This window comes from Anguilla rostrata, chromosome 5 (genome assembly GCF_018555375.3).
Source record: "Anguilla rostrata isolate EN2019 chromosome 5, ASM1855537v3, whole genome shotgun sequence".
NCBI classification, from domain to species: domain Eukaryota; kingdom Metazoa; phylum Chordata; class Actinopteri; order Anguilliformes; family Anguillidae; genus Anguilla; species Anguilla rostrata.
Window position 1 is genome coordinate 3,848,757 of NC_057937.1, and position 27,918 is coordinate 3,876,674.

The 27,918-nt window shown below is 44.7% G+C and overlaps 1 protein-coding gene across 2 annotated transcripts; it reads right to left on the reverse strand.

Annotated features, from left to right (window-relative positions):
- Positions 1-205: 205 nt before the first annotated feature.
- Positions 206-27,186, reverse strand: LOC135254458 (synaptopodin-2-like). 2 transcript variants are annotated; one of them, XM_064334633.1, is made up of 5 exons: positions 26,951-27,186; positions 18,271-18,419; positions 14,099-15,186; positions 10,336-12,080; positions 206-4,038 (listed from the first exon to the last, which is right to left on the reverse strand). In XM_064334633.1, exons 1-5 carry the CDS (start codon positions 27,068-27,070, stop codon positions 3,484-3,486), a joined length of 3,657 nt encoding a protein of 1,218 aa, XP_064190703.1. In that variant the 5' UTR covers positions 27,071-27,186; the 3' UTR covers positions 206-3,483. The 2 variants fall into 2 exon arrangements, with proteins under 2 accessions (XP_064190703.1, XP_064190702.1); XM_064334632.1 differs by having other exon boundaries at positions 9,925-12,080.
- Between the last annotated feature and the right edge of the window lie 732 nt (positions 27,187-27,918).

Below are 27,918 nucleotides of genomic sequence, written 5' to 3' on the forward strand. Positions count from 1 at the left end.
GTATAAATATCGCACACATGCCAAAGCTATTTCACTTCCGTTTACCTGTCTATGTATAAAAGTGCTTGATTTTAAATCAAAAGGTGTTTAGATATTTCAGTCCAATTGTGAAAGTGCATCTGATTTTATAATCGTCATGAGAAAGTCACTTCCTCATTCATTCTGAGCATGTTACCATTTATAAAGAAAACTCCACAGCCACTCATTAACTGTGCAGATGCTGAAAAAGTGTTTAATGACAATTATTTTAACTTCACATTTTTGTCCATTTCTTTCATAAAATACAGTCAAAATGCAACTTAATATTCAATTAGCGCACGTCACATGCTTTCACAAGAAGACCTTGCAAGGCCACATGAAACACACCACCAAAACCTGATTTTAAATAAAGCTTTGGTTTGAAACCAAGATATCCTAGCAACAAAAATATAAATAAAAAAATTCAAACTGCAGTGCTCCAGAGCAGTGACAATTCACATCAGGACATTGGATGGCATAAAACAGAGCATTTCACAAAAAATCACGAAGACAATGTACTTTGAAACTGTTATTTTTTAAAAATGTGATTATACCATTTTCCGCATATTAAAACAAAAGTGGATTAAAAATGTGTTTTATAATTGGCGTGAATTTTCAATATAAAGGGAAATTAAAGCTCTGCGCGAACAGATCTCTGTTTTTGTTGAAACACAGAACAACCAAGAATTATCAGGCAAACATAATGTAATCATAATGCAAGCCACAAGAAGATGATGCAAAACATTTGTTCAATAAAATCCAATAAACATGGAAAACGTACATGCTTTGTGTATGCCATTTTCCAAGTGAATATGCTTCAATACATCTTCAAGAATTTTTGTTTCAATTAGAACAAAAGGAAATCCATTTCCTTCTGCAATGCAACAAGAACACACTGTACATTCAAAAATAACATAATATGGTTAATATGACTAGGTGTTAGTGTAACAGTCACGTGACACTTGTCAGGCAAAGTAAGTCTTGTTGGTAATTAGTAAATGGAATTACAAAATCTCTCTGTCAATCTACCAGGCTGTGTGAAACAGCATGGAGAGGCACAGAATAAAGTCATCTGGCAAAAATATAACTATATATATTTATTTAAACTATTTTAACCTGTTTATTAATTCATTTAATCTCTCTTTATTTAATGTCTTATGTAACAGCCAACCACCTGTGTTGAATTATACATTTATCTATCTATCACACATTTCAAGCCATGTTACGACCCAGGAAATATTACATGCCTTAATTCAATCTTACAGACACAGTGGTTAATGACTCTCCCACTCCTGTCCCCCATTTCCTCACTGTACAGGACCTCTGTCGCACTGTATAAACCTGCTCGTGAATACTGACAAAAAGATAGTAAAGTTCACAGAGATTAAAAACGAAGTGCAGGAGCACCCTCAGTCAGACTGTAGTAAATATATTTTATTTCATTCTGTAAAAAACTGTCTCAGGACTGGTATTGAATAAGTGACCTCGATACAGTGGAATGTACTTTCTAAAGCTACTTTTGTTTGATTTTAGGAGACATTTTTCTCGCACAATATTATTATTGTTGCATCGTTATTCTACAGCAATTCTGTCTTGTTATTTCTACAGTGACAAATATAACTTTTCAGTTTTGTATGTTTCTGGTCTGATGCCACCATGTCGAAAACAATGTCTAGCATCCACTCTGTCTGATATTATGAATTCTGACATGTTAAGCCATGTGGATTGTAGGAAAGCCTCCCTTGTAACTCTGCAAAGTACATTTTTTCAGATTGTCACAGACTGTGAAAGCTCACAATGATGTTAGACAGGGACGTCTCTAGGGTGTTGCTACAGAGATAACTGCAACTTCCCTGCGAATAACAATATCAAGCAACTATTATTTATTGTAGAAAACTTGCATTAACAACTTGGAATGAACAATTCTGGAATTCTGTGAGATTATAAAAAAATATGTTATGTAATCAGCAAAAAAAAAAAAAAACTTACACTACACTTCAGTGAAAATGAAGCACAAACCAAAATGGTGGAATATTTACCTCTTCCTTTGATTGCACATATAAGCCTCCCAAAAAATGATATTCATTCTCAGCTGAACTGACTTCCTACTCAAAGCAACCTTTTTTAAAAAAAAAAAAACGAATACATCTCAGCTCTGCGTCACATCTCTGTCACCGCATCTAGAACATTCTTTATGTACCTTCTCTCTGCCCGACTTTAATAGAGTTGTTTATTTTCCATCGCTAACTCCCATAACAGTCAATGTACCTTTCACTCAGAGCTGTAAATGACATTGCGCAGTATTCAAAAGCTCACATGATATATTTATGATCGTCTAGACAGCCTAGTTGTCTGTGTTGCCTCATTTCATTCAACTTTCCTCCACTGTGGATGTGTATAACAACACTGCCTAAATGTTTCCATAAAACTAATACACAGCCACAACCCACAAATAATTTTTAATTGGATAAAAGTTGGTGATTTGGTTTATTTTCCAAATCCTTCACCAAAGAAACATTTGATGTTCTTGATTCATATGACACAAAGTGACTCGGACTTTGAAGAACAGAAAACTGTAAGAACGAAAAATTAACTAATCTATGATCAAATGTGATGTGATTTGTACCAAGGTTAGTGCCAGCCAAGTCTGGAATCTGGCTTTTGTTCAGACCAATCACAAAACCTTTTGCATTCAACTGTGAGTAAAAAATTTTTTTTCTTTTTTTCTTGCAAAAGCTTGTATGTTTGGCAGCTATAGGAATGGAAGAAATTGTATTCTAATTGAATAAACACAAAACCTCCTTAAAACCATTGCTCCAAAACCAGGGAAAGGCGCTCTGTTCCTAGTTTGAAACACTTTAGGTTCCAGTATAACTACCTCCTTAAAAAAAACTGGGATTGACCTGAAGTTACCTCCGAGCTTAAGGAGCTGCTCAAGGTTTCCTCACCTACAACTGTGCCAATGAAATCTTAGAAAGCGAAGAGAACCGAAACACTTTATCTCTTCAGAACAGACACTGTCCGACCCTTCTACATCTCTGCGGTTCAGGTTTTCTTTCACTTTTGATTTGTGGATGATGAATAATAAAGGCTCATAAATCATCAAACTGATATTTAACCTCAGCCCTTTTATTATAGTGGCAAACACTTTCTAACCAACCTTAAAAAACGTCCTAGCTACTAATATTGTGAGACTACTGGTTCATGAGGCTTCAAAAGTGGGCGGAGCTACCCTGTGCTGTCAATCACCAATTCACATGAACCAATCAGACAACTGTTCTCGCCACAACAAAGCACAGTCATTGGCTGCAATAAGCGATTCTTCTGCTTTCACATGATAGCTCCACCCATTTTTGAAATTTATGGAGCCTCAATCTACCGGTACGCCAAAAACAAACGAACAAACAAACCGAAAAAAGCGTATCCTGCTATTTTTAGGCATTAAGACGTGATCGCTGTGCTTGGTTACCGTCTCCAGGCTGCATTGTACATGGGCCTGTAGCCAGGCTGACTCAGGGGTCTCCTGTAATCACAGCCAGGACCCGCGTAGCCAGTCACAGACCTCTGAGGCTGGTACTGTCTGAAGGGGGGACCACAGTGAGCGGGCGTGGCCCTGGTCTGGGAGGAGAAGGGGGGGCCATACTGAGCAGGGGTGCTCCTGGTGGGGGAGCCGAAGGGCGGGGCTCCTTCGGGACGGGCCTCGTGGGCCACCCTGGCCCTCCACTCGGCGGGGGGCTCCGGGAGGGACCTGCGCTGGGCAGCGGCCCTCACCCCGGAGGCCACCGTCTCCTGGACGCCGCGGCGGGCGAAGGCCTCGTCCACCAGGCCCAGCGGGCTCCGGCACGCGGCCTCCCAGGGGCTGGGGGGCTTGGGGCCCGTCTCCAGCCAGGACGCCTGCCTCTCCAGGGGCCCCCACGACGGCTGGAACACGGGCGTGGTCACCGGGGACCCGTAGTCCGACCGCGAGCTCATGGACGGCAGCCGCCGGGGCAGAGACAGGGAGCAGCTCCTGCCCAGAGCCTGGAAGACACGGTTTAAAACGGTTTTACCCATAATGCCAAAGACCTGCATGAAAACTGAACATATAAGGCTGTATTTCCACCATTTAACACCCTAAATAAATAAAATAAAATAAAATAATAATAATAATAATACAAACTTAAGTAAGCCTGTGCAACACTGCGGTCTCTCTGTCATCCAGCAGTTACCTACACCCATGACGTCAGCCTCCGACAGTTGTGCACTCGCTAGAAATAGCATTATCATCATCTGCCGGGGGCCGCAGATTCACCCCGAGGTCAGCTAATCTGCTTAAAACCATGCACTCCGGAGCGCAGCGCTAAATGCTAATACTAAATGCATTTCCACTGGCGTTCATGCGCACGATGCCTTTGTGCGCTCGCAAATGCGGGCAGCACATGCTTCGTTTTTTCAGCCAAAAGCTTACGGAAGTCAGCTGGCACATTCCAGGGCGAGGAAAGGTAAGGTACAGGCAGCGGCAGCTGGCGTTGAGACCGACAGTCAGGGCCCACGAGAACGGACTGGACACGTGAAGCTAAACGCTAAGGCTAAAACTATAGATTTTTTTTTTTTTTCAAATGTAAGACTGGTTAATTGGCCAGTACATTATAAATGAATTAAAACATCAATACGCCACAACCAAGAGAGATGAGTCCATTTAAATTCCATTGCATTTGATTATTGTTCAGAATGCAGGATATATCAATTAAAACATCCATATGCTAACAAGAGAGATTAGTCTTAATTTAAATTCCAAAGCATTTCATTGTTGCACAGGATGCATTACTCTGTATCCCCATGTATCATGAAAGCTCCACATCACTACCACTAAAAATGCAATATAAACAGTAGCAAATGCAAACTAAACAGCTCATGAATATCAACCTCCACCATGTGAGCAAATCTTTTCCTTCTCTTCATCAAAGTGACCTTTGTCACAATTGAAATCGAGACTTGCCAAATTTAGCCCTTTTTAAATTGGATGTGCTTGGATTTGTGGATTACACAGTGGCAAGTTTAGCTCAACGAGACAGTGACTTTCTCTTCCATAAATCACTCTCACATGCTATCGCGTCTGTTACTCTTACAGTAAACAACACTGGTTGTTTGTCACTGATGGTAAGACGTTCGTAGCCAGAGAGCATGTATTTGCGATATGCACACTGACGTCTTACCCGCGTCTTCATGACAGCAGCTGGTAATTGAACGTTGGAACTTTGCTGCCACCATGTGGTATATTTAAAAATTGGTCACACAATTTAATCTTCATTTTCAGGGAAGCTACTTCCATGAAATAATACGGGAGATCCTCTTGAGAAAGATAGCTACATTTCTAATTCAATGGGGTTTCTTGTCATTGATTTAAAAAATAAATAAAAAAACGTTTTGCTTCAGATTATAATATCTAACACCGTGTGGGAGATAGGTTCAATTAATTTTTTATCTGTATACTGCTTTTTACAGGTATTGTTTCCAAGAAACTTCACAGGAAAACTGGAAATATTGATAAAAAACTAACCTGAAAACCCCAAAACACACACACACATACACACACACAAAATCAGCACGGGAGGCACAGTAGTGAGAAAATACTTTGAGAGGAACCGGACTATTGACAAGTCAATTTGGGGGCCACACACAAGCCCTGTTCAAACCAGCTACCTCACAGGTTAAACTGTGAGATTATACTTGTTTTATCAATAAAAAAAAGGTGACAGAAATACTTAACATGGATGAAAAAATGTACATGTTATGCTGTCTTCCATAAGTGGATGTCATCACAAGTAATTAACAGATTTTCGTTTTTATCTGTTTTTGTGATGCCACAAAGGGGTAAAGATAGTAAAGCATATGACAGGATGGAAATTTTATCTTGGAGGTTCATGAAGAAGAGATTTTACTGGAATAGCTGAGAACACTAATCCATCCATCCATTATCAATAACCACTAGGTGGCGGCCTGGGATGGTGGATGAGACTGGCCAGCAACATTGGGGAAGGGGGTGTGGACTAACAGTCAGTCGCCTAAATATACCAAATTGCATCAACCCTCCAAACTGATGTTAAGAAAGCATATAAAAGAAATCGCCCCTCTTTAAAAATAGAACTACAAGCGGTATGATGCAACATCGGGTCAGCGGTCACGCTTCAGCAACACCTCGCCAATTCAGTGAGGTCGTTTCTCTGGAAATACACCAGTCACCAGTGACTCGGCAGTTGCGGATGAAGGGGAAAGGCCCGTTTCAGCGCTACTTACCGTCATCCTAGCAGCGCGTTCGGGTTTGGCAGGTGGTTGATCCTATCAGGTTGCTAAGCAGAGGCAGAGTTTAAATGTGGGCTGAGCGTGTTCACCACGGCGACTGCGAGCTATTCTTAGAAACGGCCGGAGACCCTCTGTAGCGGCGAACTGAGCGGTTTTAGGCCGGACAAGAGAGCAAGCGCCGCTGTCTGCACAGAGCGCGACCATTACATTACATTACAGGCATTTAGCAGACGCTCTTATCCAGAGCGACTTACACAACTTTTACATAGCATTTTACATTGTATCCATTTATACAGCTGGATATATACTGAAGCAATTTCAGTTAAGTACCTTGCTCAAGGGTACAACGGCAGTGTCCTACCCGGGAATCGAACCTGCGACCTTTCGGTTACAAGCCCAGCTCCTTACCCACTGTGCTACACTCCGTCAATCCACGGAGCGGTAACCGTCACAGTTTACCCATTCTGTGTCCGCGAGATCTTCAAACTCCTAGCACAGTAAAGGATACCCACATAATGGTATTTAGCATCACAAGAGCACCAGAACTTTTAATAACGAGTTTTGTGTTAGGCCTACATTTTTTTTTTTACACGGTAACTCGAATCAGCTAGTGACTTCTGTCCCCAATCAGGTGACTCATGCAAAAATACATGTGTACCTGCCCCTATAGTAGGCGTTTAACTACCATATTCATTCAGAAGAAGCATATGAATATACATTTTCAAGTCACCTATTTACCAGATACATCGTCATGAGAGTATAGGGAAAGTGAGTCCCTGGTCTTAATCTCAAGAACCATTTATTCTACTATGCTGAAACCTGCACTACAAGGGCTATCCAATAAAAGTAAAATAAATATTTTTTTAAATATGTTCACTGCAACATGTCATCCAATGGCACTCAATAATTAAGAGGACACGAGAACCTATAGGACCTTTATCTGCTGACAATGTAGTTCTGAGATGTGAAGTCCCATAGCTTAGTGTTATTTTTGTGTTTGACCTACTCTTATGCACGTAGGTAAGTTGTATCATGTTTTTGTTGTTGGGCTGTTTTTCAGGTGTTCCCTGTTCTACAGAAAAGCACATAACAAAGATAATAATTATTTTAATAACTTATTTGATGGGTGTTGGGGATTTTTTTTTATTCCAGATGGAGCCCTGTAACACTGTGCGCTCAATAAATATTACTGTTGTTAATGCCATTCAAAATCAGTACTATAGTGTCTTTTAGCACTATACTGTTCAACGCCATTTGATAAAAAAATGTTCTTTGTCATAGTACAGGCACCAGGATAGCTGTAAGCATGAGGCCCAGAAATATGCATGTGAAGCCATGTGACAGGAAATGTGACAGAAAGAATCAAGGAAAGGAAATGGTGTTTTTGTGACTGTACCACGGTTCCACAAATTCTGAAAAGATACAGAAAAAACAATTCAGAAAAAAGAATGCAAAAAAGACATGCAAATGTAACAAAACAGAGGAATAAATAAATAAAACCCACAACAGATAAAAGAGAACTTTAATAGCAAAGGGATGGAGGACATAGACAGTGTGCCAAGGACAGAAAACACAAAAGAAGTAATAATGATAGACACCAATGGGTGCAACCAAATTTCCTGTGTCTATGTGACGCTTATCACGCTAGGGCTATGCATGAGTCTAATGGTGCCTAGCGGCACTTGGGAACTGGACTTACAATCAAGAGGTCACCAGACCAAAGTCCCGGTTGGACTCTAGGTTCTCCTCTTTAACATGCTGACTATCACAAGTTCCTTCAGTTAATGTCCAGCTGTTTGAATTGAAAATATGTTCATTTTAGTCACGGGAATAGTCCAGGAACGATGATAAGGGTATACAATAGTCCACCTCAAGAACCCCTGCTAGAGAATGCCTTTCCTCTCCAGATTCGAGACGTCTCTTTTTCTTTTCCCATTTTTTGTGATGTAGCCACACGGACATAAGGTGCAAATGCAAGGCAGGAGAAAAGTGCCGAAAAAAGGTTCAAAGGTGGTGTGTACAGGACACGGTGTTCCCTGTGGGAACTGTTGCCAGGGCAACCACCAGCCCTAATAACAAGAAAAGAACACTGCTGCCCTAATTGCCAGTGTCATAGTGCAGCTGAAAGATAAGGGGCATTTGTGACCTCACAGCTTGAAAAAGGTTCAAAGCTGCGCTGATCATATCGGACCTGAGGGTGAGACGTGGTCACCGCTGTTCATCGAAAGAAACATGAGTTCCTTCTCAAGTTTTCTTCCTGTAGTTCATTCGGTTTCTCCTGTAATGATTGTTCTAACCTCAACTGCTTTTACTTCAATGAGCAACCTTTGATTTTCCTGATTGTGTGTGTGTGTGTGTGTGTGTGTGTGTGTGCTTGCATGTGTGTGTATGTATTTATGTGCATGCGTGCGTGTCTTCAGTTTAGGAGTAAGACATAATTTAAAACTGTAATGTTGACTCCTTATGTAATGTGGACTTCCAGTGATGAAAATAATATTCTGTAGTACTCATATTTATGTCTACATAATATTGTTACAAACAGTTTTCAATTTTCATATTCTTCTTTCTTACACATCCATTGGCCAAAGCTGACTTTCCCTTGCTAATGCTAACTTGCAAAATTTCCTCAGACCATTACAATAAAAACACTCTGTTAAATCACAGAGGCATTAAGAATCCATTGATTCACAAAATATTATTTGTCACGTCACGTACGCTTACACTGACCTCAATGACAGTGCATGAAAGTACACTCTCATGCTTGTTACAAAGTGTTCACTACTTCAGTCTTCTGAAATAGTTAAGCAACTGCAATATTGCCTTTTGTATTCAATATACAAAATTAAGACGATGTATTTCAGCATTTTTTAGGCGACAATACTGTAGAGAAAGAGCAAATAATCTTAAATTTAAAAGCAATAATTTTGCACAGAAAAGCGAGTGCTACAATCATATTCACACTTGGGGGAGACTTGCAGAAATATGCCGAAAACTAACTGCTAATACTACAGGCTATCCAGGCATCCATTGATGACTAATCTCAAATTAGTTCTGATATAGTTTTCAGAGATCTAAATTTGTTTCACTATGCTAATCCTCACACAATGACACGTTACAAATTAGCTTTTAGGTCAGCATTTACAAAGATTGCCAGCTACAAAGAGTGTTTCCTGCTAATCTTCATACAACGTTATTTTTTTCATTTCTTGTTTGAATCAAGGTTATGGCCAAGGGCTGCAAAGCTTGAAGGCCAATTCCTGGAGAACACAAATGCATAAAGGTGACCGTGACCTGTGCACGTGACTTCACCGCTTGCAACGTCAAGCTAAGTGTGCACCACCCGTTCAGCAGAAGTCATTACTGCCCCATGACAACTGGCTTCCACGTCTTGGTCGCCAACAGAGACTTTTTCGCGGAGAACTTGGGACGGGGGGCCGAGGGGACCCCGGTGATGGATGCGGCCTTGGGGGGCAGGAAGAAGCTGGGGAGGGTGTAGGCGCTGGGGGGTTGGGCGTGAGGGCTGGCAGGAGCTTGGTATAAGAGACCATCATGCACTGCGGGTGACAGGGAATGCTGGGATTCCGGGGACAGCCGCTGGCGGGCGAAAGGGTACGGAACACTTACCGGTCCTGGAGGCTGGACTTTGGAAACCCCACGGGCGAGCGTGGGGGCAGGGACAGGGGAAGGGGTGGGGACAGGGGAAGGGCTGTAGGTGAAGCTAGAATCAGGGGTCGGGGCAGGTTTGGGAGAAGCGCTTTTCACTTCTGGGCCTGCCTCGTAGGTAAAGAGGGAGGGGTTTAGCTGGTAGGGCAGGTGCTTCATCACATCCACAGCATTGAGGTGTTTTGGGGGTGGCTGGGTTTTGGCCGCACTCTTGGCCTTTGCCTTGGGGCTGGTGGGAGGGGGCTGCTTAATAGCCGCGAGGGGGTAGAAGGGGGACAGAATGGGGTTGTACGAGAGGGGAGGGGGAGCGCGGACATTCGAGGAGAATTTCCAGGAACCGGGCAAAGAGGGCGTTGGAGATGAGGGTTTGACCTTGTTAGCCTGCACCGTCTCGGCGTCCACCACGAACTTCTCCATGCGGGCCTGCCTCCGCGCGAAGAGCTCGGCGCCTCTCCCCCTCATGGCCGACCTCTCGAGGCCTTCGGCTGCGGAGCCATCGCGGACGGCGGGCGGTGTCTTGGTTGCGTGCGGGTAGGAGTTCATTGGTCGAGAGACCGCGGACCGAGCGGGGACTTGCGGCTGATTCCACGACTTCGTTGGCTGATGAAGGGGTGCGTGGGTTTGAGTCGTGGCTGCGGTACTCACGGGCGCATGCTGAGGCTGCGGGGTCCAAGAGGTTATAGGCGGCTGAGGATGTGCCTGAGGCTGGGGTGGGGTCCAAGCATTCTTAGGTGGCTGAGGATGGGCCTGAGATTGGGGTGGGGTCCAAGTGTTCATAGGTGGCTGAGACTGTGCCTGACGTGGAGTCCAGGGGGTTACTGATGCATGTTGCCTTGGAGACTGGGGCTGAGTTGGCTTTGCCGTAGGAACAGGACCAAGTAGGGGGCTTTGAGTTTGCGGTTGGTGCGAGGGGGATTGGGTGGTGTTCCCGCTGGCCCATGGTGGAGAAGCTGGATTGATGCTTGGCTTCGGAGCGACCGGTGGAGGGTCCTTGGACCTGACGGTCGGGGTTTGCATGAAGTTGCAAGCCTCAGCTCCAAGGCTTAGGTAGTCTTCTTCTGGGCCCGACTCAAAGCCGGCCCTCTTGTCTCCCCTCATAGAGAACAGTGGATCTGGTGACACTTTGGTATGTAAGGTGGACTTGGCTGCACCTCGTTTTCTGGTGTCCGGCAGTATCTTAATGGCCGGCACGGAGATGCGCTCGTCTCGAGAGGCGATCAGCTCCCCCGTTGGTGACCAGACCTGGGGGCGTGTGTTCACGGGGACAGGGGGCGGGACCACCCGGAACTTCTCAGTGTAGCTCGGCAATGGCTGGCTGGTGACACTTCGGGAGGGGGAGAAGGGCGCGGGCACTCGGTTCTGGACTCCCGCGAACGGTTTAGCGGTTCTGTTGGGGACAAGGGACCTCGGCGAGTCGTTAGCGTGGAGGTGGGCCGTGCCGTTCATCTCCTGAGGGTATTGTTGGGTCGGGACGTACTGTTGCTGCTGGTGGTCTTGGTACTGTTGGTGCTGGAAGGTCTGATTGGGCTGGGGAACAGAGGCCTTTGTGTAGGAGTGCTCCTCAACCTGGGGGGACTTCGGGACCGTGGCGTCCTGGGCCTCCGCGGGCAACCCCTCGACGGGGATCCCCTTCCGCCTCATCTCCTCGTGTTCGGCCGCGATCTCGTCCACCCTCTGCCGGCGGCGGGCGAACATCAGCGCCCCCTTGCCCTTCGTCCCGGGCAGCTGCTCCATGTCTCCCTGGGCGTCCACCTTCCTCTCCACCTCCAGCAGCGCGGCGTCCCAGTCGTGCCCCGGAGCGTCGCCTCGGCCCGGAGCGTTCGTCGAGAAGTCCTCGCTGAGCTCCGACTCGCTGGTGGCCAGCAAGGTGAGCTCGATGGCCCGGTCGTCCTCGGCTTCCTCGTAGTCTTCCTCCTCGTCCTCGTCCTCGGGCTCGGTCTCTCCGGTCCCGTAGCTCACGAGTGTGTACTTCTTGGCCCTCTGTCGGCGCCTCTTGAACATCAACACCCCTTTGTTGGTGGGGTTCGGGGCAGCAGTCAGAAGCAGAGCAATGCGCTTACATTTGGACTTGGCCTCCTTCACCTGCTTCTCTGATTGGCTCTCACTGCGCCTGAGCCCTTGGAGACGGGGGGAGGGGGGTTGTAGGAAGAGGGGGGTGGGGGAGTAGGAAGAGAGACAGAATTTTGAACAGTTACAGATTGTGGCTAAGCATATTGCTGCAGATGAACTCATGACTCTTCACAGCATCGCATAATCCAAGAGGTCTAGGAATCACATTGCATTCATAAATAAAATAGTGGGAATGTCAACATGCATTCTGATCATTACTCCAGTTCCAATTCTTTTTGTTAACGCATAGGCTGTTATTTGCCTATGTGATTAATAAGAGGGAGGTCATTATCATTACGTCCTGTTGTTCATGTACCTCAAAATTTCCTAAAATAAGAGCCCTGTGCCACTTCATGCCCCCCCTTGAATGGCTCTGGGTTCAGCAGTATCCAATCATATGTCAAAAGCAAACGCAGCTGTGAACGTGCCCCCCCACGTATGCTATGACATGCACACAGTAAATTACACCCAAATACATGGCTCCTTAACATTCAAACTCTGTCTACTCTGTCAACCTTAGTCCTAAAAAACAACTAACAGAGACAGTATTTATTGATTTCCTAATTCTGCAGAAAGAGGTATTTCACATGTAGCCTATACATTACATGACTGCTGCGTTGTGTGTCTGTGCATATGTGTGTGCGTGTCTGTGGTTATAAATTTACATATATGCATACACACATGCATGCACATAATGAAATAATAGTTTTATATATACATTGGAATATACACAGGAACAGAAACAATATGTACAAAACACTATATGCAATTATATGTAAGTAAATACATCCTCTCCCCCCAATGCAAGAAGCCAGGAATATATTAACTATAATTACCATCGTGACTATTTCACATAAATTCACAACTAATCTTGCAAAAAAAGAAACCATGACATTGACATCAGGTGCGAACAAAGTAGCACTAAGAAACACAGAGCCGTCGACTATTATTAAAAATAGCCCTGGAATTCAGAACGGGTCCGCAGCACAGTGCCTGGGCAAGCCCTTATCTGTACGCACGCTGGGTCCAACCTTCCAACCTCAAGAACCTCCAGCCAAAATAAGTCCACTGCAAGTGCCGTGGCGTTTTTTTCCCCCTCCCCAAATCCAAAGGCTAACGCTGACCCCTAGACAGCCACGCTCTCGCTGAGTTTCGCTTGTAAGGAAAAGGCAGCCATTAAACCAAATGAAAAATAAAACATTTCATCCCTGATAGCTCTAATATCTTTCGTACCCCCCCCCCCCCCCCCCCCCTCCCCCGACTAACCTCGGGGTTCAGGAGGCCAGTGAACCGAGGAGTTCACTTTCCACCGCCGGCAAGACCAGCGGCTTTTAAAGGATCGGGTGACGGGCACCGGGATCGCAGATGCTGGTGTCTGTCAAACGCGCTTCTGCATGCATCATCATCATCGGGGGGGCGTGGGGGGGTGCCTGCTTTTCGGCTAAGCCCCCAGCTACTGCTCAGAGAAACCGTGGGATGACCACGTTGTGCACCCCGTTCAGCTGAAAGCCCCCCACGCTTAGCAGAACAGTCTCTAAAAACAAAACGACCCTCAACTAATAGGTATCACTGCCCTTTGAGCGCACAGCTACCAAGCACATAAATACTAATTTCTTCTCTGAAGCACCCTATGATATGAATTATGAATACATCAAAATCTCATGGAATAATATGTGTTCTCTATACACCAATAACAGGAGAAATGTTCTTATCTTGTCACCATGACTCCTGACTCTAAGCTACTCTGGGTCTGACTGCACTAAGCTACCCTGACTCTGAGCGCACTTGTGCATGCATTACCGCTACAGAGCGCTGTGCGTGAGGAAGAGGAGAGGAAGAGGAGAGGAGAGGAGAGAGGAGTTCTCCTGAGGACTGCCGGCAGCAGGGGGGAGAGGTCAGGGGGGACTGCAGCGCCCGGCGGATCGGAGGACGGCGCAGAGCGCGGGGGAGCTCCTGGGACGAGCGGGAGCAGCGAGGAGGGGGGGTGAGGCGAGGGGGGGGGGGCGGGCAGGGGGGGATTACTCACTCGCGTGCCGCGCCCGGTGCTTGCTGGGTCTGCCGAGGTCCCTCTCGCTCTCCGAGTCCCGCTCCTCCAGCGACTCGGCCCCCTCTGCCGAGATTCTGAAGGAGACGCAGGCACTGGAGCCTCCCTCCTCCGGAGGATCACTCAGGACACGCCCCCTCTCCTCCTCCTCCTCCTCTTCCTCCTCCTCCTCTTTCTCCTGCTCCTCCCCTGCCCAGCCTTTGCCAGGGTGCTGGAGGGTCAGCTCCACCTGACCCACAGAGCAGGAAGAGGGGGTCACCAGGTCACCTCGCTGTTTTGGGGGCTCCCCAGCGAGGAGCTCGGCTTTCGAGCCCCCAGAGTCCAGGTCCGGACTGCCCTCCCTCCGCGCGGACACTACCGCGACCGTTCCACTGCCACCGCCGCCGCCACCGCCATCGCGGCCGCGCTCAGAGACAGAGACCCGCAGCTCGACCACCGTTCCCGCCGTTACGCCGCCGCAGGAAGTCTCCAGCGCTGAGCGGGCACAGGAAGTCTCCAGCGCGGAGCGGGCACAGGAAGTCTCCAGCGTGGAGCGGGCACAGGAAGTCTCCAGCGCTGAGCGGGCACAGGAAGTCTCCAGCGCGGAGCGGGCACAGGAAGTCTCCAGCGTGGAGCGGGCACAGGAAGTCTCCAGCGCTGAGCGGGCGCAGGAAGTCTCCAGCGCTGAGCGGGCACAGGAAGTCTCCAGCGTGGAGCGGGCACAGGAAGTCTCCAGCGTGGAGCGGGCACAGGAAGTCTCCAGCGCTGAGCGAGCACAGGAAGTCTCCAGCGTGGAGCGGGCGCAGGAAGTCTCCAGTGTGGAGCGGGCACAGGAAGTCTCCAGCGCTGAGCGGGCACAGGAAGTCTCCAGCGCGGAGCGGGCAGCCCGCGGCTCGCCGTCGCTCTCCGTCTCCCCGTAGTACGCCTCGTCCTGGGACGACTCGCAGGCCTCCAGCCCCCCCTCACGGGCCCGGGACCCTCCAGCGGACCAGACCTCCAGCGTGGTGCTCTCCAGGCCCTCCCCATCGGGCTCAGCCTCCCCGAAACCTTCCCTCTCTGAGTCCGGGGAAAGGAGCTGGGGAACACCGCACCTGCACCGATGGGGACGGGGAACATCGCCATCAGAGACAGACCCCCCTAAACCACTGACATTTAACCACAACATATAGCCCCACTGTCTTATATACAACCCCACTGTCTTACATATAACCCCACTGTCTTACAAATAACTCCACAGTCTTACAAATAAATCTATAGTCTTACAAATAACCCCACTGTCTTATATATAACCCCACTCTCTCACATAAAACCCTGCAGTCTTACATATAACCCACTGTCTAACATATACTGTAACCCCACTGTCTTACATAATGCATTTTTGGTTATTTTAATATCTCAATAACAGCTTATTATTAAGAGGTCTAATTTTGACATTAAAATTGAATTAAAAAAGAATCTCATGATTGAATTAGTGAATATTTGGTCTAGTCATAGAAGGAAGGGCAGTTATTTCAAACAAAAATACAGCTCTGGTTTTCAGATTCAACGGAATAAGTTAATATGGGTGTCGTTAAAATTGAGCAATTACAAAAAAAGAAAAAAAAGACAAGAAGACAAAAAATAAAAATAAACTGATTCCCTAAATCGATATAACGATTCTCAGTTGCACAGCGAACAGGAAAGAGAGAAATTGGCCGGTGGGAAGGGAAACATTTCTGACCGGATCCAAGACAGAAAGTGCCAAGAGCGGTCCAGAGGAATGTAAACCTGGCGCGGGAGAAGATGCGGGAGCAGAAATGGAAATGTTTATGCTCTCTGCGGGTGTTTATTTTGAGACGGTCCCTGGCCTCGCTGTGGCCCAGCCCCCTCACAGGTGTCATAGGGGTGAGGCAGACCCCCGGTTGCTTCAGGTTGCTCTGATTTTCTGTGCTATCAGCAAAGGTCCGAAAGCAAATACATTCAAACACTATCAGCGTTAAATACAAAGAAAGGGGAAAAAGTCCCATGTATCCTGAACCACGTTCATATATTTTGGTTTTGTTTGTTTTTGATGTGTTTAATGCATAATACATAATGTTTAATGTAGAGTTACATATCATAATGTTTTAAAGGCCATCAGATATATATATATATATATATATATTCTTTTTCATTTCAATATTATAATATGCTTAAGAGAGAGAAGCGAGGGGCAAAGTGGAAAATCCAGGTTCAGGAAGTAAATGCTCATCCCAGTATTTTGTTCCAGTCACCTGGATTTGCTAATTAGCACAATTCTTCACCCGGGAGTTAAAACTGATCAGTGAAATCAGCATGCTGAGGTTATGGGTGTAAGAAACACATGGCAGAACTTGTACTTTCTGACCCCTGTACTTTCCCCCACTGGAAGTGGGGAGGGGTGGGGTAAGAGAGAGGGGGGTGCAGGGGAAAATAATGTGAGGAAAAGCGTAAAGCCTGAGAGGAACAGGCTCAGATTAACAGCCTCTCTTCAGCCCAGTGGCCGCCAGGCTGCTGCATGTTCAACACGGACCAGAGCTGCAGCAGCTGTTTCCCTGTAGCCCCCCCCCACCCCCCCCCGGGGGTCAGGCAAAGGTCACCTGTGCCGCAAATTAACCACGTCTCGACCTGTTAGCCCCCGCCCCCCCGCCGCTGCTGCTGTAGCCGCTAACCTCCCTGTGCCATAATGCTCTAATGAAACACAGGCACTCATGCGGACACGCGGCTAATCGGTGTGTCACTGTTCAATCAGTGTCAGTATTAACCCTTTAAGGTGTAAGATGACAAATACGTGTTTTTCACGGAACATTCTAATGCTGATGTTACAATCACTACTGGTAACTGAAAACAACGGAGTTCTAGAACACTGAAAACAATGGAGTTCTAGAACACTGACTTTAGAATAAATGAAGAGAAAAAACATTAAAGACAAAAACCTACTCTTCAAAAGGCTAATCATATGAGACAGCTGTGGTTAAATTAAGGCTCTTCTTGAGACGATAAACAAACCTGTAGTGGTCGTAAATATTGTTCTTCCATTTTTACCTGCAACATCACTAGTAAATGACAGTGTATGAATATATAAATCTCAATAAGGTTATGCAGTGGGCAAGAACCTTACAGACCCAAGCCCCTCTGGTTTTCAGCACTAAATATGCTACATGTACATAAGAATTCAGAACTAGGAATGCAATTCAGGACTAGAAGAGTGATCTTACTCCAGTGCCCTGTTACTCAAATCATGACCCTTTAGGTCCAAGAACTGCTGGTTTTCCTGTGTAAATACAGGTGTGAACATAGCCTGGCCAATCAGTAGCACTGATTGTTCAGTTAATTACATGGGAGGGAAAGAAAACCAGAGCCGGATTTAGATTCAAGGTCCAGATTTGAGTATCCATATTTCAGTGCTATGCACCTGAAGCCTCTAGGTTTGCAGAGGTGGAAACTCCAGGTTCAGAAAGTAAAAGTCCTTCCCAGTATTTGGTTCCAATCACCTGGATTTGCTAATTAGCACATTTCTTCCGCCAGGAGGCATAGAGCTAATTAGTGAAATCAGCTGGCTGAGTTCATGGGTGGAAGAAACACATGGCTTACTTCCTGACCCCTGGACTTTCTGCCTCCGGAGATCAGTTCAGTTCAGTTTCTCCTTCCTGGAGTGAAGGTCTGATATCTGTATTGAGATGAAAATCGCTGGCTTGCGGTGTGCTGCACAGCACCATGTATAGCGTTAGCCGTCTGACGGTTCGGCTGCTGTGGAGCGACTGTAGGTGGCACAGCACAGAGCGCCGCGCGGTGAACAAACAGAGAGCCAGGGGATCAAACTGTTTATTCAGTCTGTTCAGCGTGGTGATAAATATGCAATGCCCAAATATAGGAAACAACTCCCTTTCACTGGCTACGCCATGGCAACTTTCCCACCGTGCACTGGATCCCCACCTTCCCTGGTCTCAGTGTTTCTCAAGTGAACATTCTAATGCTGATGTCACAATCACTATCGGTGATTGAAAGCAGTGTTCTAGAACGCTGACTCTAGAATACTGGGGGGAAAAAACATTCCAAAAAACCTGCTCTTCAAAGGGTTAGTAGTGAATAGTAAGTCAATTGAAACGATTGATCCAGGGATCTGTGGAAGACCCTGATTACGATGTTCTCTGAGGCCGCTGCCTCGCGGTGTTTACCGTTTGACGAGCAGCTGCAGGCTGTCGGAGGACTCCATGAGGTCGATGCTCTCCGGGAGGGTGAGGTCAGCGCAGGGCTCCCCGTTCAGGGACACCACCTCGTCCCCCTCGCGCAGTCCCGCCAGGGCACCGCGCCCCCTAGTGTCCACCTGCAGGGATGCAAGCGAGGGAAAATGTCATTTTTCACACAAACGTGGGAGCGGTCTCGGAACAAGACTGTAGAAGGTCGTGGGGATTCCAGAAAAGGGCACTGAGGTTGGTTCCTAGTTTAACAAAATGACTTGATTGATCACGTTGAATATTATATTGATACGATAGGTATGTGGGATTCTGTTGATATAAGTGGATGCTACATAAAATGTGAGCAGTTCAAGGCACCAAACAATACCGTTATTGTCCATTTCTATGGACATTCATTTTGCAACCGTAGCTCAGCACTGCGCAAGACAACACCAGTACGTGAACAAAGACATGCATCGATTGAGGGGGGGGGGGTGTTCTGAACACACTCTAAATGGAATGGTATTCAGACGCTGCTGGGGATTGCAATGTCCAGGTCCAAAACAACAGGCGCGAGCCTTTCCACCTTATGATTTACATATCGGGGCTTCGCGGATCTCGGCTCGCGCGGAGGGACGGATTCCTCCGTCTTCGGGTTTCCATTTAAGTACCGCGGGAAGAGCAGCATTCCACTCCGCCGCCAACACCGGCAAACATATTTGGGCGCGCTTGTTTCTATTGTCGCTAAACGAGCGCAATCTCTCGCAAGCGCGCACGGTTCAGAACAAGTTCACATCTGGACCTTAGTAATTTCTTTTAATTATGTCGGCGAGAGAGTTTAAGAACTGTACATATTATTAGTAGACACTTGCCTGAAATGTTTCTACTCTACATTCATGTAGAACTAACCATAGATACACACCGAACACCGTAAATGCAGTCAATGTGGACGGATTTTGTGCTAAAAAATTTAAAATTAAACTGCCACTCCTAAGTTTTGATTAAACATCCTCCTAAAGCCCAGCAGTTAATTTTTGTCCCCTGTAAGGGAAACACGTCTCTGGTCTTGATCTCAAGCACCATAGGTGACAGGTGGTTGCCAACATTGTTGAGGGAGACAACAGACCAATGACCCCTATGCCAAAGCTAAAGGTATGGTCATCTCAAGTGCCAGAGTACTCACGGAGAGAGCCTTCCTGGTCTATTCTTCAATGGACGACATCCAATACTAACTTCTTCAAACTGGATTATTTGGTGATGAGTATTAATATTATGGGAACGACTTGTCTGAGGAGGGCCTGAGGAGAATTGTTTCGTTTTTTTAAAGTGAAAAGGCGGAACGTAGAATTATATTTAATATCCTTGTCACACAGTATTGCTTGGTAATACTGGTAATAAGCTTTACTCCTTTTCAAATAGTAATTCTGGATTTTTGGTCATAAAAAATAATAGTCTGTGTGTTCAGGTTCAGTAAGCTTTAATTTCAACCCTTTCATCTCATAATAAATCAATTACTTTTATTAGAATAAAGTTTAAAATGCAACAAGTGCTTCTTGAATCACTGGTCACTTCAGCAGTTTCCTCTGGTGTGTACATCTGACCTTGAAACAAAACAGCTCACACGCACGCACACACGCACGTACACAAACACACACACATGCACACAAAGACACACATGCACGCACACACACACATGCAAACTCAGCCTCTGTGCCAGTCTCTATTTAAGTCGTGAGCTGCACCTGGTCTCTCCAGTGTATTTAGTTAAAACATCTACAGTATGCGTGCACAACCACTTGCTCCTCAACCTGCCTTTGATATATTTAAGCCACCCCCCCCCCCCTACAAGCCCTCCCCAGAGCAACTCTGCATATCAGTAACATGATTTAGTGACATCACCCCAAAGAGTCAGCCGAGGTTCTAGAAGGTTTAGAATCTGAGCAATACTCACTTGTGTGAAAAGTGCACCCGACACACAATAACCTGAAAAACTGCTTAAAATGATTAACTTCAGAGGACTGATCCTTCCTGCAGACTCAATACATAAAACAAACAAATAATATGCAGCTCTACACTGGCTAAGTTCATTTATTTTGCCCACTTTTTTGACCACAGTGAATACTGTACAGATTGTAATGGATACATACAGCTGATTTTATGGCAGTTATCTCCTGTCTATCTCCGGAATGATAAAAACAGATGCCTGCATTTACAGCAGTTTGTGTTTTTCTTGGCAAGCTCAGAGTGGACCAAAACCAAAAGGCAGCTTCTATATAGTGAGGTGCTAGGTTAACGAGAGTAGCTGTATTTAGCAACGGATCACATTTTATTTCACAGAACAGGACAATAAAAAAAACATTAATCCATAGAAACCTTTTATGGTCCCATTAATGCCAACAGTGTCCTGGTGCCAATGGTTAGGAAAATGCGTAAATAAATGAAAAAATAAAAAACACAAATCCAGAATTATTCAACATTTAAGCAGCGGGTGCAGTTTCAGAAAATATTCACTAGAGGTCAGGGCAGAGCTGTGGCACTTCAGGGCTAAATGTAGATTTGTTGCCAAAAGTAATATTAAACGAACAGGACAGGAACGTGCCAAAGTATCCTTTCACCATGATCAGCACGAGAATATTGGCAAAGAACATCATATTGCCAAGTTTCACTTAATTAAATGGCCTATTTTAGAAATATATACCTTGCTGATAAACATGTTAAATATGTATGTAAAATATTTTTTCCATACAACTATTATATGTATGTACAAAGTATGATTTTCATGCTGTATCACCACTGCTGTACATTTATTTTAATTCGCAAGAGAATATATATTATGTAAAACATTGTATAAACAGTTATGTTTCCTGTGGAACATGGCTTAGGCCCACTGTCATCTCTGTACGTGCCCCGGTTGGTCGCATTTATCGCTCTCTGCCTTACCCTCTGCTGCCCTCTAGCGGTCATATTCAAACTGCCGCGGAATAAAGGCAGCTGCTATAATACTATTATGACCTTAAGTTACATTATCAGTTAGCAGCTGCTCTTATCCAGATTGAGCTAGCGCTAATTTTCAGGACTATCGTCCTTAACCTTTATTAACGCTCACTGTTTTTTTTTTGTTTTTTTAATCTAATGCTGATTTCTTCTGTTGTCATGTTTTATTGCTGTTTCTATCAGTTTCTATTCCACAATTTCCCAGAATACCTCTCAGTAGCAGGTACATTCTGTGGCTGCAATTAAGTCCTGCAATTTGGTTTTAGCCGCATAATTTTCACCATGGAACTTTAGCGCCCTCCGATGGCTTGTTTGTGCAATAGCGTCTGCAAGAAACCACTTGATTGATCTTTACCCAATGATCTTTGCATGCAGATTATTAATTAAAATGTTAGGAGAGACTCAACTTATAATGAAAATAAATGTTAATTCAATGATGTTAAGAGCTTGGTAAGAATGCAAAAATGGCACCTTCATAGAGAAAGCACAGTGGAATGGTGTCACAGTGAATAAAGCAAGATGGCAGCGGTGTAGCAGCCTGGCTATACCACAGTTATGTAAGAGCAGGTGGGGATTGTTAAGGACTGACACAGGAGGAAATCCACCTTCATTAAGAGGACCGGGATAGGGCCATAGGTTTTTGGTCAATTACATGAGCAAGTACACAAGCATGATTACACACACACACACACACAAGCACACACACACTCACATACACACGCAGGCACACACACACACCAGTGATGCAGCTTTACCTGTCAAGCAATGGGAAAAAACTCTATATATTTTTTTATGACTGTTGTACTTGGCATTAATACAGGCCTAACCTATGAACTGCATTGAGTGCAACCAATGGGAACAGAGCAATGTCTTTTTTTTCTACATTTTATCCCCCCCCCCCACCCCCCCGGATATTCTGTTTGGTAAAACTATTGCTAATGGCCTTACGCAGGGCAGCACAGTTTTTCTTGTTAGTTGTCCGTGTTTTTCGGCCATTGCCAGAAGATTAAGCCTTTCGGCCCTTTAAAAGTGAGTCATAGCTTCAGAATCTTTCTCTCCGCAGCCAGGGCTTCCAAAAAGGCATAATAAAAACCACTTCCTTATAAGGAAGACGGCCTCCTGCATACACAAAACCTCCACTGTCCCCCTTCTGTTCTCAAACCACAACTTTCTCCCGAAAAGGAAAATTTCACACACATGCAAAGTTAGGTGCCGTCTCTTGTGACCCAGATACATAAACTCTGAAAATAGCCCCCTGACAGTAAAACCTCTTATCTAGCCCGGGTGGATTGGGATTTAAAGTTTTCACTCTAACAATGCTATGTTTTTTTTTTCTTTCTCTTTCTTCTTTTTTTTTGCTACGGTTCCAGAGTTACACAGAAGTTATTCCTTCCAGATGACTCTGCTATGTCACGCAATCTCAATGTTCGTTTTGGAGAGACGTCACTCACGCTCTCTGCAAGTTCAGAAGGTCTTTTTTGGCGAGTACGTGTCAACAGCGCAGGCAACCGTTTGACAGGTCAGCTGTAGGAGACAGAGCATCTCACAGTGTGCAAAATAGCCCAGCTTCACTGGAGACTGCTCGGAACCAAAACATGATGTGTACAGAATAGCTATACAATCGAAAATGGAATTGGCTTATTAGGTAAAGAATGCATATGCACTCGTGAGCCATAAAACAAAAAAAAAGGTTTACATCCCTCCCAAATTAAATCGGTCTTAATTCAATTTGCTTCTAGTCACACACAAGGTCAGCAGCTCTGCTAGCACATAGCCTGCCTTCTGCAAGTAAAAACCATGAAAAGACCGATCGTTTAAAAGTCGATTGACAACCCTTCTCCTTGGGCAGCTTCTTGAGAGATATAAATCAGACGTTGCACTTACTGTATAAGAGCCGAGTTGCTCATCAGCATGTCAGTAAACGTCTTCAATTACATTCAGTGTCTAGCTCACAGCATTTAAATAAGTCTATTCAAACTGATGTGCGTAGGTCATACTGTGCTTACACAATTCATGCCCAATGATCCCTGGTGGCAGTAAGTCTATTCAATAAAGTAAGTCTATTCAATACTTAAAAATATAAGTATTCCATAACAATGCAACATGCATCCATCTTGAAAGGATTTGCAGGAAAACCTCTGTGATATGTATTTCCTCATGTTAATTGTAATGCTCAGCTCTCTCTAAAAAAAAAAAAATGTGTTAAAACATGCCATTCAGTATTTTTGGTGGTACTACAGCAATATCAATAAATTAAATCAAATTATTAAATAAATTAACTACTTTCATTCTGATTCATTTATTAATCAACTGCAGGCCAGCTCGTTGTATTTATTATTGAACATGCATGTGTCATTGTACATTTAAAATTGCATATATCTGTATGTGTGTTCAAAACATGCAGTGGATGTATCTGCTCGTGAAAAGAAATTAGACATATACTGTATTAAGCAAAAAACAATTCCAGTGTATAAGAACTCAAAAATATGACTTTGTTAAAGTGAAATACCATGAGTCTATTCTGCATTAACATGTTATTTACACAAAAACTTAAGATACATGTCTGTAGAGTTGTAATTTAAAGATATGTCCACCATATATTAAGCCCATATTAAAGATATGAGTTCATGAGCTTACGATGCTCACGCAAGAGAGAGACACTTAATGAAATAATCGCTAACCAACAAACTCAACTCAGCTGACCGCTGAAGAAGAAAACATGGCTTAAATGATTTATCCTGGAACAGAACAAATTTATTTTTCCCAGGGGGAACTTCAGGATTTTACATCATGCGATTATTCCCCCCAGAAAAGCAGCATGCGTTTATGTTTTTGAATGTACAATATGCAGAACAACAACTCACCTCTAGGTGGCAGTGTAGAAATACTATTCGAGTGCTCTTTTGCAATCACTTGTTGGTCATGCAATCAGATGTTTTGTTTAAAAATTAATGGCTGTGCAAATCACTAGCATTACAATAATTTACACACACACACATGCACACACACACATACACATGTACACGCACTAGCAGACTGAAATATTTACATGGACGTTGCCAGGAAAGCAGATGCACAGAAGAAAACACAGTGAAAGTAATAATCTGATCTGCATCCATGTCCGTGGCCTCCATAAAGTCCCTTTCATCCTTCCTTCCTGCCTTTTGATCTCCACCCTTGGATGACATATCAGGAAAAAAAACAACAAACAAAAAAATGGTTGCCGGAAGAAAAAAAAAAAACTCCTGGAACCTTGAAGTAATGCACTGTGATGTCATCTGTTCCAGGGTCACCCATGGATACCTGCACCGAGGCCAACATGCACCAATGAGATGCAGTCACCCACAGTCTTTGAAGAAGAGTTCAGTTTAAATCAGCTATGAGATACAGTTCTGCTCTGAACCAATCTGGCGCAAATATAGAGCAATGTATATTCTTTTTTTTTCTCCACTGCTTTACCAAGTGCAAGTAGAACCTTTGGAATGCGCAAACACAACATCCCTCACCAACCTGTGAAGTCCAGTGTCTGCATATGTCTGGGGTGAGAACCATAAAGACTGCAGACAGCCTTGAGACAAGCTATGAACCAGAAAGTGAGATCTTGAACCGTAACGTCAAAGAGCAACGTTGTTGGGGCAACTGACAACCATAGCAAGCTTGGATTGGGTTGGGTGGAGTGGGGTGGGTTGGGAGAGGGAATCCCCCCCGCTTTAATGTTCTGAATGTCACATGTGCTCACAATTAGAAAGTTATGCCAGCATGGAATATTCCCATGTTTTCTTTTCTCCAGCTTTCCCTGTTTTTAACTCACGTCAGGAGTCATTTCAGATCCAAGTCAGGCAAGTAATTCCCCCCCACCCCATCCCCCAACTGTCGGTTATATGCACCCACAGTTCCCAGGCAACACCAATCAGCCAATCAGAAGCCCTCACTCCAAGGTTCTTTCTTAATCTGCAACTTGACCCACAATTTGAGGTCACAGGTCACGAGGGAGGTTCACAAATGCAATTCAACAATGTTCCCGGAACGTTCTGAAGGGAAGTGTACAATATAATAGTCTTTTTCCTGATAAGAAAATGAACAATTGGCAAGTATGCATTAATTTAACATACACCGACTTGTTTAACGTACAACTGTCAGGTCTATTACAGTTTGCAAATAGTTGCTTCAGCACGTACAACCAAGGAACATTTCCACTACCCACGCATACAGCTGGCTTTGTGACAGTGCACTTCCCTAATGAAAAGTCCGTGTAAATATGTGAGATTTATCTCACTCTTGTTAGCCTAGCTTATCCATGGGTGAAAAATGGTCTACTTCAAACATGAAGACGTTCAGGCATTACCACCAATCTTCCAGTCATACATTTGAGGCATACGTCGGCAACATCCTGCACACAATTCATTTCCAGTCCAAAGCAAATCACCTTAAGAACAACTCAACTTTTAAAATCAAATCTAACTTCAGTTCAGAAAAATACATTTTCCCTGAAAACAAGCGATGGGAGTTCACTAATAACCCCCCTTTCCCTTTCACTGCATCCCACAACTCAACGGCAGCTGTTCGTTAATAACTAAGTCCGGTCCCTCTGCACATCTGCACGACAGAGTGTTTATGTTGTCGCTGAGATTGACGGTGAACGATAGCAGATCTTGGGGGACACTCTCCCCCCAACAGCCCACGGTTGCCCTTGCGCCTCGCTGCCTTTACCTTGTAAGGGATTGCGTTTATCTGCTTATAAAGTTGTGCTGAAACACGTTTTACTGCATTGAGACTTTACAGGGAGGGTAAAAGGTGACATTATTTCTGGTTTGTCTCACGACGACGACTCGTTGGCTGCCGTCCTCCTGTCCATTCAAGAAAATTTACGGGTATAGTCAAAGACAAGTATAACATCCTCCCTTGGGAATATTTGTCTATTTTAAAATGTTGGACTTCAAGTGCTTTAACCATCTATAAACATGGCAGGCAAATTTATTTATTTATTTATTGAACGCCATTGTATAACAGCATTGTAGGCTAAATATTCAATACTTTGCCAGCGTTAATAAAGTTAAAGGTACCAATACTGCTTGGGTGCAAAAAAATAGTTATTTGCTCCAAACGCACACTTCGGAACAATAATAAGAATCAGTTGCAGGGGGTAGGCTACGCTAAATAAATAGTTGGCGAGTTGGTGAGTGGAATGTAAATCAAATTATTGTCCTACTATCAGAAAAATGGCAGGAGGACACAATCCGTCACATCAGCTGGTGACAATTATCCCCCCCACCCCCCACCAATACACATACGCGCGCGCGCAAGTACGCACGCACATACACGCACAGAAAATAGAAATAAAATATTATAGACTGCCAACAAGCTGGAAAAAGAATAACAACCAATTTTTCAGTAATTTCGTTTCATCGCACAATCAATCACAAGCTGTAAAAAATAAAACAATTATGACTATAATTGATTCAACAAAAAATGGCAGCAGTGTGTTTTCAGGCAAAAAATGTGCAAACAAAAAATCAGGAAAAGGATTAAATTATCACCTGTATTCCCTTTCAGTCCCCTTCCAGTGCCCGCAAGACCAAACTCTATTAACAACCACGAGCAATAATAATAACGTCAGTAACCTAAGTCGAAATGTAACGGTCGGTCGCCAGTATCCCTGCAACTTCTGTTTTTAATCCAAGCCTACCTGGCAGACGAGCAGAGGATGGTGTAACTCATCGCCCTGCCTCAGACCGAAGCCCCAGGGCGCGCCACCGCGCACCGTAATGCAGAGGTAATCCCCGGTACCCATGCTGGTGGACCTCATCGGCGGTCGCCAGCCAGCAGCGCTGTCATTAAGTCACTCCGGAGTGGGATCTGCGGTTTTCCCAGACAAGAGCAGCGCGAGCGCTCGCGGCTCGGTTTGTTGGGATCGCATCACCATCAGTGGCAGCAGACCAGCCCGTCTCGTGGCGTCACGCCCCTAGTCCGGCCCCTAGCGGTTGTATTACAATCCATTGTTAAAAGTTATCTCTGTTTCGTAAATTTTGTTTTACGCCGCCGCAATAACATGATCAACGATTCCTTGCTGGATTCTATCGTTTCAAATACGGTGTCATAGCGGAACAGCTGTTTTTTTTAAAAACGTTGAATCGTTGGACTCATTTTTAAAACAATTGTAGTATGCAAATGTTCTGCAACAAATGAGCAAACGATTCCGATAAGCCTATCCAAACTGCGAAATGAACGCCTTTTGCGTGTTACGCAAAAGCAGTAGGTAACATAAAATAGCCTGAAGTAATCTTTCTATCATTGAAGCACAATGTCTTAAAATAGACATATATTGAAAGAAAACAAGTGTATTTTGCTTAAATCAAAACTGTAATCAAAACTACAATGAAAACAACCTGCAAACTAGGCCTGTTATGTTAGAATTTTAAAAGATCACACGTGCATTTTAGTATTCTGCCCCATATTGGTAGCCATGGTGATGTACAGTAGGCTATTAGGCAATCTATTTTTAATCTACATCACAACCGGTGTCCTCTTTAGCGAGGAACGGGGGGGGGGGGTCTTATCCATCCCTGGCACTGTTGCACAGTAATGGCTGCAGGTTCAAGTTCACATGCCGCATCCACAGCTTGGATATGTGTGGCTTTCTGGTAAAGGTGGTCA